This window comes from Lipotes vexillifer, unplaced genomic scaffold (assembly GCF_000442215.2).
Source record: "Lipotes vexillifer unplaced genomic scaffold, Lipotes_vexillifer_v1.1 scaffold1344, whole genome shotgun sequence".
Lineage (NCBI taxonomy): Eukaryota > Metazoa > Chordata > Mammalia > Artiodactyla > Lipotidae > Lipotes > Lipotes vexillifer.
Window position 1 is genome coordinate 594,169 of NW_006775258.1, and position 18,951 is coordinate 613,119.

General features: G+C 46.8%; 1 protein-coding gene across 1 annotated transcript in view; it reads right to left on the minus strand.

Moving 5' to 3' along the window:
* ABCA13 (ATP binding cassette subfamily A member 13) overlaps window positions 1-18,951 on the minus strand; it is a 259,148-nt gene that overhangs the window by 216,417 nt on the left and 23,780 nt on the right. The window contains 8 exon segments of the mRNA XM_007472367.1: window positions 852-887; window positions 1,111-1,188; window positions 9,748-9,806; window positions 9,809-9,886; window positions 12,697-12,850; window positions 13,768-13,974; window positions 17,579-17,634; window positions 17,637-17,772. Of these exon segments, the coding sequence (XP_007472429.1) occupies window positions 852-887; window positions 1,111-1,188; window positions 9,748-9,806; window positions 9,809-9,886; window positions 12,697-12,850; window positions 13,768-13,974; window positions 17,579-17,634; window positions 17,637-17,772 (804 nt within the window).

Genomic DNA, 18,951 nt, shown 5'->3' on the forward strand with positions numbered 1-18,951 from the left:
TCCCTGACAAAATTCTCACACATGTAACCTCATCTCGGTGTCTGCTTTTGGGAGGACCCAGACACAGAAGCATCTCCTACGTACCAAACACTATTCCAAGTGCTTTACATAAGTTAATTTACAGCTCATAACTATGGTTATTTCCTCACTTCAAAGGTAAGAAGCCCAAGGCACAGAGAAGTTCAGTGACCAGCTCAAGATCACACAGCAGTGGGGGCAGGACTGGGAATCAAACCCAGACCATTTGGCTCTGAGTCCCTGCTCGGAACCACCTTGAACTACTTGGTCAGTGGATTAAAAATAAGCCAAACAAGAATAAAAATATAGTTGTATTTTCTCATGCTATCAGATGCACATTAAGCCAGAGTTACACAGATGCCCCAAAAGGTTCTCATGTGATCTACCTTGATGAAAGTTTTGTAACTAATGACTGTCCTGCTGAGAAGAAGTCAGGCCATTTGAAACTAGAGCCCACGTATTTTGGAATATATTACATTGTCAGTACAGAATATTGGGGAATGATAATTGTTTTAATAGACCCACAGTTGAAAAGCACCCCAAAAAAACCACCCCAAAAAGCTTTAATTTAACATGGAATTTAAAGCACAAATAAATACTAGTGCATTATTGATCATTTCCACAATAGTAACATCTTGCATGGGCAAAACAACTGATCACCTACAAAAAGTTTTCACACACATCCCATTTTACGTCAACATTACCAGTCAACTGGGCAAGCCACGCCCCAGGTGGCTCTGCAGAGTCCTCTAAAGGACCACTCTGGTTTTGCAGACACACCTGAGTGTGGGTTCCCCCAGCCCTCGGTGGCAAAAGGGTTACCCCTCCCTCACCTGCAGTTGGTGGAGCATCTGACCATTTCTGCTGCTCTGAAAAATACTGGACATGGGCTTCCCTGGTGGCGCAGTGGTTGAGAGTCCGCCTGCCGATGCACGGGACACGGGTTCGTGTCCGGGAAGATCCCACATGCCGCGGAGCGACTAGGCCGTGAGCCATGGCCGCTGGGCCTGCGCGTCCGGAGCCTGTGCTCCGCAACGGGAGAGGCCACAACAGTGAGAGGCCCGCATACCGCCAAAAACAAAAACAAAAAACAAAAAAAACACTGGATAAGTTCAGCAGTGTTTCAGATAAAGTCTTCAGCTTGTCCACAAAATCAAAAGTGTGATTTTCCTACAAGATAAAGAAGATATGGGTACGTCTCTAGCTCAGCCCTGTTTCATTAGGAAAGTTCTTCAGTGCTGTGGCTGCTACAACAAGGAGACCAGCGTTGTGTGCGGCTCAGCCATCAGAGCGGAGATCTTCCAAGGCCACCTACCCGTATACGGTGACCATCCCAAGGCCCTCCCCCCAGACTCTTTCCATCAGGTGCTGTCCACATGGTCACCGTGGTGTCCCCAGTGTATAGGTCACTCTCACGGGCAACAGACGTCCCCAGTATACACTGACTAAACAAGACGTCTGCTCACACTTCCATCTCAACAATACATTCTCAACTAGCATCTATGATTTGTTTTATGATGCCCAGCTCTATTTAGGATAAAACGAAACCGTAGTTATTTATTTACGGCTGCTGGCAGAGCAAATGAGCGTAAGATTTTTGTAAAATAATTTGGTGTCATAAAAAATATTTATGGTCACTGACCTACAAAAAAACACCCCTGCCTTTTTCTCTCAAAATAAAAGGACGCCATCCTGAGGAAATCATTTAAGTGAAATACAAAGCTATACCCATGAAGATGTCTATGGCAACGTTACTATGTTTTTATACTGAAAACAGTCTATATGCAAAGAGCTAAGATTAAGGCGGGTCTGGAGTCCAGCCACCACCACCACCACCACCACCCCCGCTGGGGTCACAATGGCACAGGTCACACCAGCTCAGGGGCTGGAAAGAGAAGAAAGGCTCCTGCTGCTATACTTCCCGAGACGAGCCCGGGACAGGACGGAGCCCCTCGTGGGCACGGCTGCCTCAGCTGCCGCCCCTCCCCCACTCAGCTGCCAGGGGGCTGACCGGCAAAGGAAAGCTGCAGCCTGTCCAAACGCCACCCTTCCGCCTTCACATGAGCCTGAGCTGTGGACTCACTCCACGTCTGTGTTACTCACCCACCCACGAAAGTGAGATCCTCTGTTGCTAAGGATGAGCAAGCAGGGAAACACCAGAGGCACATGAAAAGACCCTTTCTGGTCAAAATAAACCTAATGAAAGACAGTAGAAAATGTAGAAAGTATCTACTTTGTATTTTCAAGAAACACCCAGGAGCACAGAGGAGGTGGCAACGAGGAGGAAACAGCCCACATGAGGCGGTGAGACCCAGAGACTGAACACAGGCTGGGAATCAAAACAAGGGGGACAGACGGGGCAGTGGAGACCCCACCCCAGCCCTCAGAGGAGGGCCGCGAGACAAAGAAGAAATGACAAATCAGAGACAGTCCAGGACAGATGCAAGAGATCTAAGCCAAGATTCAGAACCCAGAGCACAGAAGGGGCCAAGAATAGGGTCAGTTATCACAGGAGGGAGAAAACCCACCACTGCTGAGTGTGCAAATCTGAAGACCATTTCCCTTTTATTTATATATTTTTTTAAGTTCAGTTGCTGCACAATATATATATATATATATGTTACAGGTATACAATATAGTGATTCAGTTTTTAAAGTTTATACTCCATTTATAGATATTGTAAAATGTTGGCTGTATTCCCAGTGTTGTACAATATATCTTTGTAGCTTATTTTATACATAAGAGTTTGTACCTCTTAATCCCCTACCCCATCCTGCCCACTTCCCCTCCCCACTGGTAACCACTAGTTTGCTCTCTATATCTGTGAGTCTGCTTTTTTGTTATATTCACTAGTTTCATTTTTTTAGATTCTACATTTAAGTGATATCATACAGTATTTGTCTTTCTCTGTCTGAATTATTTCACTTAGCATAATGCCCTCCAAGTCTATCCACCTTGTTGCAAATAGAAAAATTTTGTTCTTTTTTATGGCTGAGTAATATTCCATTGTACTATATCTCTCTATATATCTATATCTGTCTATATAGATATATATGTGTATGTATGTATATGTATACACACCACATCTTCTTTACCTATTCATCTGTTGATGGACACTTAGGTTGCTTCCATATCTTGGCTATTGTGAATAACGGTGCTATAAACATTTCTTACACAGCAAAATATATTAACAAGAGACTAGTGCTAGCATACCTTGTAACAACTGGAATTCTAACTAAAAGAATAAACATATCAGCCTCAGGGAGAACACAAGAAGCCTGTGAAGGAGGAAAAACAATAATGTCGTTTCAGAGAGTTTCTCTGCAAAATTAAAGGTCAGTAGACAATGCAGCAGAATCTACTGAGTTTTCAGGGAGAAATAACATAAGCCAGGAATTCTTATGTCCAGATGAGCTATGGTGCAAAGGTGAGGACCTCAGATATCCAAGGACAAAGAAATGATGCTACCTATGAAAGCTCCTGAAAAAGTTACCTGAAGACACCTGAGTAAACAGTTAAATCAATATGAGAACACTGAAATGATGAGCCATGAAACCACTCAAATAGAGAATTAATTTTAAATAATGGTGAGCAAGGTTCTGAATTAAATCCAAATGCCAATAATAATTCTTGAAAGAAAAAAAATATAATAGAAAAGCTACAGTAAAATTATAAACACCAGCTGCTCACTCTGATGCTGATGATTGTTAATGTGTCTGACTGGTTTCAGACCCTATCAATACAAGATAGCCACGGTGCAGGAGGAGAGGATGGAGTGACAGCAAAGGTTCTCATGTAAGAAAGAAGTGAGTCTGGGCATTGATAACTGGGAATAGGACAGACGTGATATTAAAAAACAGAAGACAGAAAACAAAGGAGGAAAAGAGACCCTACAGAACAAATTCTTCTGGCAAAAAAGAGGAAAAACGGCAACCACCAGGACAGGTATAAATTTCAAAACTATAGAGGAGGATGACAAAATAGCTCTAAGCTTGTCAGAGTTATGAAAAGAACTTCAAGTAGGTTAAAATATCGTAATTCAAAGGCTAAGATTTTTCAGACCCATCCCGTCAAGTTACTCAATAAATATTTACCAAAGGTCTTCCAGCCAGGCATAGGTGTAGGTGCTAAAATTATAGCTATGAACAAAATAAAACCCTTTTCTTAATTAAGATTATGTTATATGGCAGAGACAGAACTATCAAAGCCAACTGTATTTCTATACTGAATCAAAAACAAGATCTCAACAACCAAGCAAAAACATAAAAGCTAGAAATGTTAACAGTAAAAATCATCAAATTCATTGCAAAAAGTATAAATGGAATAACGATCATTTTATTCTGAAATAAATTCAGAATTTACAGTGACTAATATTTCTACACACAGTAACACATCATTAAAAGATACAAAGTAAATATGACTAGAAATAAGGCAGAATTTTGTAAGAACTGAACAGTAGGCAACATGAATATACGCACTGCACTGAGCCTCTGAAAGATCACACCGAGAGCACTTAAAAATGAGGTGAACAAGGCCCCCCCATTCTGGGTTATTCGCTTGGTGGTCTTAGCCAAGTTACTTAAACACTGCTTTGAAAAGACACATGCACCCCAATGTTCATTGCAGCACTATTTACAATAGCCAGGACATGGAAGCAACCTAAGTGTCCATCGACAGATGAATGGGTAAAGAAAATGTGGTACATATATACAGTGGAATATTACTCAGCCATAAAAAAAATGAAATCTTGCCATTTGCAGCAACATGGATGGACATAGAGATTGTCATACTAAGTGAAATAAGTCAGACAGACAAAGACAAATGCCATATGATATCATTTATATGTGGAATCTAAAAAACTAAACAAATGAACCACCGTAACAGAACTGAAACAGACTCATAGATTCAGAGAACAAACTCGTGGTCTCCAGTGAAACAGGTGAAGGGGATTAAGAGGCACAAACTTCCTGGAGAAACCCCTCCGCCCCTCAGGCAACAGCACCGGGAACCCATGGAAGCTTCAGTGGCACCAGAGGAACCAAGGAGATCAAAATAACAGCACAAAGCCTGTGATGATTAAACTGTCCTTGGAACCACAGCCCACAAAGGACGCTGAGACCTGTATGTTAAACTTGAACAGGAGACTGTCTGCAAAAATGAAAGGTTTTCTTACAGTCTCTGAATATAACTGCCAAAATGCCCACAATACAACTGAACATCACCCACCACACAAAGAACCAGAGAACTCACAAGAATCAACCGATGTCAATATTGAGATAAATCTGACGTTGGAATGATCTGGCAAGTATTTTAAAGCCGTCATCATAGAAATACTTCAACAAGCAATTAAAAACTCTCTTGAAACAAATTAAGTAGCAGAAAAGTTCAACAAAGAAATACAAGTTATTAAAAAGACAGCTAAGCACGGGGTAGTACAGAACTGAAAAATGCCATAACAGAAAGTGTTTTAAACTTGCTGGATGGTCTCAAGTAGAAATGACAGAGGAGAGAACCAGTGAACTTGAGGACATGTCAGTACACTTCACCCAATCTGAGCAAGAGGAAAAACAGAGGACAAAGTAACCAGAGCTTCAGGGACCTGCAGGACAATACTAGGAGTCCACGTTCATATCTTTTGAGTCCCAGAAAGACAGGAGAAACAGAGTAGGGCTGAAAGGCTATTAGAATAAGTAACAGCTGAAAACTTCCCCAAACTGGTGAAATACAAAAATTTACAGAATCAAGAACTTGAGCAAAACCTTCAGAAGATTATAGGGAGACAACCCGGCACGGTGCTCGGAGCCCCGCCCAGAACTGGGGCACAAATCTCAGAGATGCCACAACCTCAAGTCTTGTCTTCACTTTTATATCACTGGGAGAAACTACTTGGGCTCTGTTTTCACCTACATACCACCTAATAACTGCTGATTTTAGAAAATACCCTAAGCCTCTTTTCCTTACAGCTCATTGTTGTTTAAAAAAAAAAAAAAGAAAGAAAGAAGAAAGTGACTGGGTCAGAGCATAAGATCTTAGCTATGGGTTTATTTTTTCTGTTGTATTCATCATTTTCTTATTTATATCACCCTCCTCAGCATTCAGACCATTTGCTTATTGCTAGGGGAATGAGACAGAGGAATCTGAAGATTTAAATAAAAGAAAGGATTTTTTCTGACCTGGCCAGAATCAGGAAGGGCAGACCCCGGGAGGGAAGAGCCCCTTCCCCACAGCCCATTTCTCTCTAAATAGGTCCTCCCTCCGCATCTCGGCAGGATTGGGAGAAGAGAGGAAGGTCGCTCTGGAGCCCCAGAAACAAAGGGACCTGGGCCTGACCTTCCCCAGAACAGAGGGCCGGCTGGACTGGGCATCTCGGTGGAGCGGCCTGGCCGCATCTTCAGGACGACAAAGCACACACGCGGCGCTCTGCCTCCTCCCCGCTGACACGCCAATCCACCGCCACACGAGACAGCAAGATGGAAAGACTTCCCGGGACGCTGTCAGACGTGCATATCTTGCTGCTTCTAGCCGATTCCGAGTGTTCAACGGGCTTCGTGAAAAGCTCGCCCCCTTTTCCACTCTGCGCCCCAGGAACCACGCTCCAAACGCAGAGGAAGTGCTGCCAGCAGCTCCCTGGACGTCGTCCTGAAGCTGTCTGTACACTTAGGAGCACAGGTGCCCACGTGTGTGACCCGCTTTTCATTACTGGGACACCCCACGATCCTCCCCACCGTCCTGAAATACAGTTAACAGTAAGTCCTGGAGGCCAGTCTATATCTAGATCAGTCTTTTTTGTAAGCTGCGTATTTTTCATTTAATGAATGTGTCAGACAGACAGGGACCCTGTCTGGCCGCCGAGGGGGCCGCCGGCCTCACCCGCGGGAGCGGCCCTTGGGAGGCCTGGCCTCCCCTGCAGACGCCTGTCCGGCCTCGCTCGGCCACAGCGGGCTCGCAGCAGGTCCTCAGGGGAGGCCTGGCTCCCGCCCCCCGTCTCCCCCTCCCGCCTGAGCCCTGCGCTTGCCACCCGTGGGCTCGGGACCAGCGGCCCCCCCTCCTCCAGACACACACCAGAGTGAGGTCGAGGCCCCTCTGCCCTAGGCCGCCCGCCGGCCCCCAGCGCCGGCGCAGCACGGCCCCCCCGGGAGGGCGCAGCCAGCGCGCGCCAGCCCAGCACCCCCGGCCCTGCCGCCCCTGCTCTGTCCGTCTGCTTCCCGGGGCCCCATCCAGCCCGACAAGCCCTTGCGTTCCGGCGTCCCTCAGCCTCAGCACACCGACCTTCCCCGCTGAGGGCCCGCCCCGCGCCCGTGGGGCAGCCGACGGCTTCCCCGGGCTCCACCCCAGATGCCCGCAGCGAGCCCGGCTGTGGGCGGGTACAGGAGCGTCGCCGGACGCTGCGGCAGGCGCTCTGCGGGCAAAGCTGCCACCCCCTGGCCCTGAGAGCCGCTGCTCTCCCGGCCACTCCTGCTTCCAGAGGTGACCTTCACTCCCCACCGCCCTGGGGGCAACGCCTTTCCGAAAACAGCGCTAGCAGAGGAGGAGGTCTGGACTACGCTCGTGGCTCCCAGAAACCGGGCCTCTCCCTCTGGCCTCCGTGTTACTGGGAGGAAAAGGCCTATTGAGAGGGACGGTGACAAGGGACAGGTCACAGGTACGGGGGCACCCCCGGCCTTCCCCACGTGCACACGTGTTTCTCTTCACGACATCGTGCTGCTTGGTGCTTTACCCTCAGAGTTACAGGTCCAACCAGAGGAGATGACCAATTTTATACATTTTTTTCCCACGGAAAAATGGCAACTTCATGTGGTTCCACCTACTGGGAAGTAATGGAGAGAGTAAGACCAAGTAGTAGATGACATGCAAGACAGGCCCTTCCACCCTGACAGGTGATGTGCTTCACACACCGTAAGCTGGCAAAGCATCTAGGCTCTCCCAGCCACGTGGAACGTTGGACCGGGAGTCCAATGAACAGAACCGGTTTCCACAAAGTTAAATAGAATCATTCAGCCTGGCTCCAGCGCCACGAAGTTTAGCTTTATACGTACAAACCAGGACACCCTCATGCAAAGTCGTCAGCCACAGCGAATGCGTGAAAAAGGCACCAGCGCACAGCACTGCCTATGACATGTACGGGGGACCAAGCAAGAGCCAGGGAAATGTCTGCTTGTTCTTCCAAAACTTCCGTCATTCTCAGAACGCACGGGGCACACTCACTGCCACATCCCTGTCATGGCCAAGCCCCCTCCTCCCGCCCCCATGGAGGCCTGTACATGCCCTCCCTCGGAAGGCTTTTCTAAACTCTCCTTTCCAGGGGGACTGGAAGCTCACTTCCTGTGCCCTGTGCCACACTGAGCGAATCTCTGATCATGTTAGTTCTGAATTATTTCTTCAGATGTTTGTCTTTTCTTTCCCCACCGCAGGGTGAGCTCCTCAAAAGCAAGACTGTCATACTAACTGTTGTATCACAGAATAGAGCACAGTATATAATCCTACAGTACATTTCATATATCATCAATAATATCTTTGTGTAATAATACATAATATAATAATAATAAAGTCATGGCCCATTTTTAAAATTTGAATTTAAAATAAAGCCGTGCTACAGAGCCATTTTCTGCGAAATTTCTGAACTACCACAGCCCTTGCAAGCTTAACGCAGGGAGATAATTGGAACGACACTGGCTTTAGTTCCAGGACCCTCGGAAGCCCAGCCCTGGAAGGATGAGCTCCTGACATACGTCTAGATTAATGTCATTTCACTGTGACAGCCCAGTCCAAATGGACAGTCCCAAGATAAAGCAGAAGTTATTAAGCACATTCAGAATAAACTGAGGCAAATACAGCCCCTGAGCTAAGTCCCAGGAAGGAAGCAAGAGGCCACGTGGCAACCACGAGGGCAGGAAACGTGAACCTGTAAAATCTACTTTGACAAAAATAACCCAACTGCTCGGATGACCACACACCATCGCCAACTTTTTAGCTTTTAAGTTGTTAGTACTATTTGAAGCTCAGAAGTTTAGCATTAATAAGGCTTGATGTCTCCTCCTCTGGTTTTGACAGACCCCATGGCCTCCTGAAGTCCCTCAAAGGTGCCTGCAGGCTCATAAGCCACCGTCAGACAAGGAGTCAAGACCCTGGGAAGACACAGCACCACCATGTCAAAAGAAAGTGCAAATATGAACAATGATAAATCCTGAAGCTAACGGGTTTGAGAAGGTAAGAAACATAAGGAAGGGAAAACATGCAGAGCTGTGGGATGTCCAGACGCCTCCAGGGAAGCTCTTTGGCTTCTTCACCGGGGCTCACCCGCCACAGATGAGGCCGACAAAGCCTTGCCGCCGACTTGGGAAATGTCACTACCAGACCCAGACCACGAACACAGGGTTAGACTCCTCCTTCACCACCAGCTGCACCAAGCAAAACAGATGCGCATCTGTTCTCCACATCTTCCTGGGACCACCTGAACCGGCCTCCTTTGTCTAAGTGTCCTCCCTGCACTAGTTACTCCAAATAATACCTCCTGCCCCCAAAATGTCCTCTGAGGGAACGACGCAGCATGTCCAAGTTCAGCAACGACACGAACAGGAAAAAAATACCCAGGGGAAAATAAATTGTAATCAACATAAGAAAACTGTGTGTAATCCAAGCTATACAACAATCATGTTAAATATTTTAACAGACTGCTTCCCACTGTACTGCTTGTAATGGTCTGTAACATCCTCATTCATTCAAACTCACCTTTCTAATGACGTTATTAATCTCTGGAGTGTTTGGTGTGTACAGTATTCTTCCATGAATACAGGTTTTAGGAAGGACCACACCAAAGCACCATTTGGAGACTGTAGTATTTCCTGATAAAGCTTCAAGCAAAAGGGTGCTGTCACAATTAAAAAAAAAAAAAAAAGTGTTGCTCATGATTGGGGATGTCCAGGATAACAAGGACATTCATGTACAGAGCCATGACGCCTCACTTTCCGATGAGTGGCTTATATATATTTTTCATGACTCAATTCTGATTTGGGGCAGTAAGTTCAGAAATAATTTTTCTTGTCCTTGTCTTTAGCAGCTCTTGTCTCAAAACTCTGAGACACCATGTTCCCTTCAATAATTTGAAAGAGAGGAAAGTATGACCTTCACATTTTTAAACTAAGTCATAGGTAAGAGTACTAAATAATGACAAAGATACCTAAAAATTAAAACAGTAATGCAAAAGGAATGCATCTAGTTTTTAATCTAGAAAATCTTCTTTTCAACAGTCACTGTATTGAGACTAGAATTAGGTTTTTCTTAAGAAATTAGCTTTATAAATTGCTATGGAATTTCCTTTGCTGCACCTATACAGAACTATTGCACTGACTGCTTTTGTTACATTAAATCACCTTGTTTTCACCCAAACATCAATTCCTCATGTTGGCACTCATACTGCTGTGGTGCTGGTTGGTTTCAATGGAAGGTTTATTCAACCAAACCAACAGGTACTAATGAAGGTGGAGCCTTCACCACCATTATGATTACTAATCAAGTAAGAAAGGTTTTAAGCCAGTTAGTGACAAATACTTCAGTATAACCAGTTCTTTTACTCCTGAACAGAACATTTAAAATGAAAATATTATCTTAGCTTTGATATCACAATCCATAACACGCAAGGTAGGAAAATTACTGTTGCGGTAATTTTCACTATCAGTTTCATTTTCCTAAATTCCCCATTTGAAAAGAAAAACAAATTATTTTTATTCAACAAATACAATAAAATTGATAGAAATAATTCCATAAAATATAAATTAAGAGATGACTACATAATGACTTCTTATAGCATTAATTATAGAGGTTGTTCTTACTGATATTTTAAAACTTACACTTTAAATTATAAGCTTAATATAAATGGTAGCAATTTTTACTTTGGAAAAGACATAATCATACATATGAACAGAACAAGAAATCTGAAACCAGGAATCCCAATATCTGCCACTTGTGAACTTGGTCAAGTCACTTAACCTTCTCTGAGCTTCTCTCGTGTCTCTGAAAAATGAGGGTACTAATATTGTCTATGGTTCATGTGACCGTCATTTGAAATAAGTGTATGAAAGGACAAAGAAAAACTGGTCGTCAGTGTTAGCTGAACAACCAGATGGATGGATGGAGCAATGGATGGAAAGATAGAGGGATGAATAGGTGGATGGATGGATGGATGCAGGATGGATGGATAACTGGATGACTGGATTTGATGAACAAATTAATAATCCTCAAAAAACCCATATGCAAGAAGAAAAGAGGAAATGAGGATTAGGAAAGAAGACAACAAAATTCTTCCATATGAATAGCCTTAATGTGTATCTATACTGCCACATTATATTTTGTTCAACAGCTCTCCAAATTATCCATCAGCTGATGAACACACTAACACACTGTCTCTAGGGCAGCTCTGAGGACACCCTGCAGCCCCATCTCTACATAATTCCCCTATCTCCTTCTCCCTGGTCCCACCAACACGTCTGTCCATCCCAGGCACAGGTATATAAAGAGGTGTCTTGGGTACAGCAGGCAGAAGTCTAAGACAGCCTTGTAGCCTTGTTCTACAGATAGAACCTGTAGATATGATGGACGCCACACCCCTGGTTAGGTTACACGGCCACGGCGCAGGGATTCCGACTTGGAGTTGATCGAAGTGGAGGTTATCCTGGTTGAGCCATCAGCTAAACCCTTTAAGAGACCAGAAGCCTCAGAATCAAAGAGATACTCTGCTGTCCTTGAAGACGCAGCCTCCTGGGGTTCTGCAGCTGCAAGGAACTGAATTCTACCAACAACTACCTCCAATGAGACCCCAGCCCTGGCCATCACCTTCACTTCAGCCTCATGCAATCCCAAGAGAGGACCCAGATAATCAGTGCTCAAACTGTGACCCACAGAGACCATGAGATGATAAGTGTGTGTCCTAAACAACTGACTTGCCGTACAGCGCAGAAGAGTGATTAATACACTAGGACTCAACGGTACCACCGTCCTCAACAGTCGGTAGATATCACCCCCATCACTCCTCACAACAACCTTACAAGGCAGGTACTACGTTTCCATGTCATACATGAGATGAACATGATTCAGGGACGTGATGTCACAGGACCGAAGACACACAACTTGTTGGTGGGGCTGAGCAGTCTAAACCCAAACCCTTAGCTGTGCATTTCGTCTCTCTTCCTAACCAAAATGCACCCACTTACAGTGCGGCCAGGGCATCACCTTTAAGTCTGCTGTTATTTGCTAGGGAGCATTATATAGAAGGCAAATCTGTAGGGGACTACATATGGCTCTCCTGGCTGTGAGACAGCCATTCTGCAAGAACCAAAATGCTGCCCCTGGTCTCCGGGCCCAGACCTCTCACTGTTACTGGCTTCCCAGGGATCCCAAAAGGGCTGGGGCTTCAGGTGCACTGGAATTTAAGACCCAGTCCCTCAGTGTCACAGGTGAGAGAATTAGACCATGCTCAAGGGTGCAGGGGTCTTTCAAATCCAACTGGGACGCCAGCATTTGCTGACCTTACAGAAAATGAAGGATACAGGTTAGAGGGTGCAGGTAGGAAATTCTTTGCTCGTATGTACCCACTTTCTATACAGACAGAATATCTTGTACAAAGCAGGGCTAATTATCAAAATGCAAATTAATCTAAACAAATATGGATTACTGTTTTCTTACTTGAATCTTCAGGAATGTTGAATTTTTCCTTGTCATCTCCTAAGAGTTCATTAACTCTAGGCAAGTGAAGAAAGATGTCAGAGTTCCTAAAGAAAGAGGCTTGGTCCTTGCAAACCACCTTCATCACAGACTGGAAAGGACCAAAGGCTGAAGCCTGAGAACATAAGAAAAATAAACCACAGGCAAACAGTGACTTAGAGGGACTCCCTCCCAGGCTCCTGAAACGTCGGTCCCTCCTCCAACTGATTATATAAGATTGTCACCAAGTCGAAAGTATGAAATCTCAGCGGTAGTCCTTCTGTCCTTGAAGTGCTACGCAAATCACAGCAGTGATTTTTCTGGTCTATACGGTTGAAGAGACAAATGTCTCACACTCACACACACACACCGACAAATCTCTGCTGTCTGTCCAGTGATAAATCATTAATCCATAAAGTACCACTAACTCAGACTAATTAATAGTATGAATATGTGTCTCTACAGCTAAATTTCCCAGATGCCCGAGGGCTCTCAACTCACCCCTCAGCTGAATGAACACCCCGTGTCCCGTGCCCGAGGCAGGTCCGAGGATGCACCATCCGCCCCTCACCCTGTGCCTCGCCTTTCACAGGCCCCACACACAACCCCCTTCCCCACCAACTCCATTCCAGGCAGAGAGAGTCCAGGCACAACGAACATCTGGCTACTGACCTCATTCAACTTCGAGTTTGTATTCGCAGCAAACGATCTGTAATCTGCAAGCCAACTACTTGTGTGCAAATAAACATATTAAGGTTTCTGAAAGCAAGGTACTCTCTGAGTTCAGTTAAACAGGCCCCTGGAATCTCCTCTGTGAGGGTAATCCATCCAGTGACTTCTGACATCACAGCGAACGCCTGGACTGCCACCTCCACGTGGGTGCTTGTGCGTCCCGCTTCCTCTGGTTCTGCAGGGGATCCCAGGCCTTGCTCCTTGTCAGGCTGCTGCCTCCAGAACCACTAAGAGGTACCCTCATCCCTGTGCGTTGTCACCACATGCACATTTTTAGACAGTGGAAGAGAAAGGAAGGCAGAGGTGCAAACACACAGACACAGCAAATCTGCACCTTCCCCGGGGCCAAGGCCAAGCGCCCACCTGTGGGAAGTCGAGCGTGTCCAGCAAGGCAGCGATCTCAAGTTCGTGGAGGAATTCAGGAAGGTGTTTGAGGACACGGCCGGCTCCGGGGAGCAGGTGGCCGAGGCTGGACCCAACATCCAGCAGGGAGCTGAGCAGGCCGCTGGCTTCCACAGGGAGCAGAGTCTCCAGGGGAAACACAACACAACCTAACCAGTGCTGGAAGTGGTGCCTCACAAGCATCGCTGGAGCAGGGCAGAGAATGAAGGGCCTTATTTGATTTTATTCTCTTGAGCCTGGGAGACACCTCTGCTGTGCCGTATAAAGCCCTCTCTACTGGCTCCGTTCTGGGAGCACGCTCAACCGTACTGGTATCGTCAGAACATGCCAGGAGCAGATATGACTGGCTGTTAAAAGTCAAATCACTTTCAAACAATTGTTTTTCTGTCTTTGAGGTGCCCGGAGTGGCTATTTAAGAAGAGGGTCACAATAAAAAGATTCTTACGTGTGAAACAGTTTCCATCTACCTATGGCTTCCCTGTGTCACAGCGCACACATCCTCCCGTCCTCTGAACCCCTGTGGGCTGTGTGCCAGTGCTGATTTTGTGGATGAAGGAACTGAGCTCAGAGAACTTCAAAGGCTTTCCACACCATCACAGCTGGAAGATTAGGGCCAGGAATGCACCCTGGGGGCTTTAGAAGCATCAGTGGCTCCGGATGCTGGGACCCACCTGTGCTGTCACCACTGACACACTCTCTGTTTTACTTATTCACTGCATCCTCTCTGTTCGGGAACAGGCAGGGATTTTTGCCTGTCATGGTCATTGATGTGGCCACAGCTGCGAGAACGGCCTCTGGCAATACTGGTTGCTTAGCACAGGGAGCTCTACTCAATATTTTGTTATAACCTGTAAGGTGAAAGAATCTGAAAAAATAGATATGTATGGATGTGTAAGTGAATAACTTTGCTGTACACCTGAAACTAACACAATATTATAAATCAATTATAATTCAATTTAAAAGATTAAAAAATTAAAGAAAAGATTCTGTTATGAGAAAACGTCAATCAATTAATAAACATTTCCAAAGGGAACCCTCCTACACCATTGGTGGGAATGTAAATTGATATAACCACTACGGAGAACAGTATGGAGGTTCCTTAAAAAACTAAAAACAGAACTACCATATCACCCAGAAATCCCACTCCTGGGCATATACTCAGAGAAAACCATAATTCAAAAAGACACATGCACCACAATGTTCATTGCAGCACTATTTACAATAGCCAAGACATGAAACCAACCCAAATGTCCATCGACAGATGAATGGATAAAGAAGATGTGGCACATATATACAGTGGAATGCTACTCAGCCATAAAAAGAAACAAAATTGAGTTATTTGTAGTGAGGTGGATGGACCTAGGGTTTGTCATACAAAGTGAAGTAAGTCAGAAAGAGAAAAACAAATACCGTATGCTAACACATATATATGGAGTCTAAAAAATATATATATGGTTCTGATGAACATAGTTGCACGGCAGAAATAAAGACGCAGATGTAGAGAATGGACTTGAGGCCCTGGGGTGGGGGAAGGGAAAGCTGGGATGAAGTGAGAGAGTGGCATGGACATATATACACTACCAAATGTAAAATGGATAGCTAGTGGGAAGCAGCCGCATAGCACAGGGAGATCAGCTCGGTGCTTTGTGACCACCTAGAGGGGTGGGATACGGAGGGTGGGAGGGAGGGAGATGCAAGAGGGAGGAGACATGGGGATATATGTATATGTATAGCTGATTCACTTTGTTATACAGCAGAAACTAACAACTTTGTAAAGCAGTTATACTCCAATAAAGACCTATTAAAAATAGCAATAATATAACAAAAAAATCAATAAACATTTCAAAAAAATACCATTATAGTTGCTTAGGAAATACGTGTTGGATGAATGGGTAAATTAGCACACACTGCCCCTTCCCACAGAGGGGGAGGACTCACAGCCACCCTCCCCCCTGCTTTCATCTGCATTCTGAATGTCCTGGTTTTCAAACTTGGGCCCTTAGGGCTCTGCACCTGCCCCTCAGCTGCTGGCTCTGCCCTTGACCTGCAGGACCGAGACCCCTGCTCCGTGTCTCACTCTCTCTGCACACAATGATGTGCACGTGTCGTCAGTTAAGGCAACAGCCTCCTCGGCAGGAGCCAGGGGTGCAGGCTCCTATCGCTTTCCCACTCGCCTTTCTAACTGCAGCTGCACATCAGAAGTGGCCCTCGGGGCACCGACCGATGGGACTGACCTGCATGGAGTCCCAGCACTGACGGCCAGAGGAACGCACTGGACGTTAACCTGGAACTGTGCTTTGTGAAAGGCATCACAGATTCACTATCAGCCAAGGGAAGCTGCGAGTGAGCCCAGCCTGCTGGACCCCAGAGCTGGTGTGGCTCCCCGAGTGTGTCTTGATGGCTGACACCTCTGAGCAACACCGCGTACCCATCAGCTTCCCTGGAGCCGCGGGGATAGGAGGAGCTGGTGTTATTAATGGTGTTGTTGATTCCATTGTGTGTGTGAGACCAACTCCAACCCAGTGTCTCATCCTTACGGCCCTTTGTCAAAGTCATTATCGGGGTCTGAGAAGCACCAGTCTCAAGTCGGTGGCTTCTGTGGACCTAACAGACCTGGCCACCAGGGGTGCCCACGGTGAAGCGGAAGAGTGGCCGTGGGAGTGGATGCAGGACTCACCGGCCTGCGTATGAGCTGCAGGCACAGATCCCACCACGAGGCACGTGGCCTTGCAGAGCATGGGGACGTTTAGGAAACGTTCATCCTCCTGCTTATGGGTTGGAAATGAAAATTCTGAAATTTTCAGAATTAATTCTCATTCTGAAAATTAATCTCTGTTCTTAGTGTGTATATCACCCACTGGATTCCTGAAGTTATTGAGGAGAGGGAGACCACAAAGGACACTGGACTGGAAGGGCAGATCTACCCTTTTCCTGAGTCCCCAAACTGTCCTCCCGGATGTGGGGCACCGAAGCCGTCGCTGATGAGCCCCGGTGTTGGCAAATCCATCCCTGGGGAGAAACCTGGAGCAAGACAATCCCTAAGGGTCAAAGGTGAAGGGTCTGGACACACAGGTAATGATTCCAACAGTGGAGGCCGGAAGATGAGGGACTTTGAGAAGAGGCAGAGCCGGCATGCAGCCCAGGGTGCAACTCCTGTCTGCAGAGAGTAACTGGGCCTGCCCTCAGGGCAGCTGTCCCCGCGGCCACTTCAGCCCCTTCCCGCACACCAGCGTGTGTGTGGGCATGTGGAGGGCAGGGAACAGCTGGTTCACCCAGGGAGGGGCTGCCCCGTGTCCCCCGCCATCTGCACCCCTCTCCCAGACAGGCCCCAGCAAAGGTGAGCACATCCCCTCTCGGGACAGAGCCCGTGGGCCCCAGGACGTGACGGGGGGCAGAGGCAGCCACGGCCAAGGCAGGGGAGCAGCTCTGACTCAGAGGGGCCGCCGGGGAGTTGGGGCGGGTGCAACAGCAGAAGCCAGCCTCCCAGGTAAACTCCAGTCAAGTGCTGGTCAAAGAGGAGGGAACCTGGTGCTGGGCTCAGGTTGGGACTTTGATCCCTGGTCCTTCCCCGTTGAGCACATTGACTCCAAGGACCCTGGAAAGTCTTCCAGACACCCCTCGATTCCGAGCCCCACTCCAAGGCTGCGGGGTCTGCACCTGTCCTGCTGCCCCCGACTCATCCCCACGGGCCCCGCTGGCCGACCCCGGGCCGCAGCCGTCTTCCGCTTACTTTGTATACGAAATTCCGCAGGTCCAGGTTCTGGCCCATCAGCACAATCAGGAAGACACTTGGGCCCCAGGCAGGGGGCACAGCTCCCTCGCTGCAGACCCAGACTTTCCATCCTCGGGGAAGTTGAGCAGCAGACAAAGAACGTCCCCATCGCGCCTTCGAGACAAAGCCACCGTCGGGGCACCGGAGAGAACCTGTGTCAAAGCACGAGGGTCGGACGTGACTACAGCTGAGATGTGCGGCCCCCAGACTCAGAGCTCCCCTGATGACGAGCCCCTTGAAGGCCCGTTTTCCCAAAACGCTGAGGATTCACCTGTAGTTTCATGGATCCCAAACCTCTGTTCCATTTCAAACACTTTGAATGGAAAGGTTTCTAAAATGTGCATGTCATTCCCTGACCCTGTAAGCAGCCTGCCCTCTGTGATGGCTTGGGAGCAGCTCAGGACTAGTGTCCACCCTCCACCCACAATGCTCTCAGGAGAAGACCCTCTCCCTCCTGACATTAAGTCTTAGCCTTTGCTCTCAGATTATCAGCTTTCATTTTTCATTGGCATCAGTGTGAACTATTTTTTTCTCCTCCATCTCCAAAATTGAAAACCAGATTTCCAAGCCTGTTATCATTTTTGAAAAGAAAAAGCAAACAAAGTGAAAAGGAGGGGCTGAGGACAGCTGTGCTAGTGTCTGGTGCATCACTGTTCCCTCTGTGAAAGGGCCAGGGCTGCGTCTCTGCCTAGCAACGACTTTTGATTAACAATCTTTGTAATAAGAAAAATTATAAAGCAGAATATAAAAAAGAAAAAAAACAGACTTCCTGTTGTGTTTATACTCTGATGGGTGTGATTACTGCGAAATTGTTCCGACCAAGCAAGACCTACTGTTCCCTTATTAGGAGCCTTGTCAACAGGGAGAACTCATCAGATGCTTTCATATAATGCCATAAAATGCCCCCAAAATCATTAAGAAATAGCAGAAGGGATTAATGGGGGTTCTCCAGAGAAAGGGAACCAATAGGATGTGCATATTCTGGGAGATTTTTAAGGAACTGGCTCACTCAATCGTGGGGCTTGGCGAGACCAAACTCTGCAGGGTCAGCCGGCATCGGGAGGCCCGGGGCTGATGTGGCATCTTATCCCCAGCAGCTGTCTGAAGAACGAATTCCCTCGCCCTGGGGTCACCTCAGTCCCTCAACTGATTGGACGAGGCCCACCCACATCACAGAGAGTAATCTGCTCAAAGTCTGCTGATTTCAATGTGAATCTCATCTAAAAAATAACTTCACAGGGACATTTGGATTGGCATTAGACCAAATGTCTGGGTACCACGGCCCACACATATAGACATACAAATTAACCATCACAAATGGTTAGGTAATC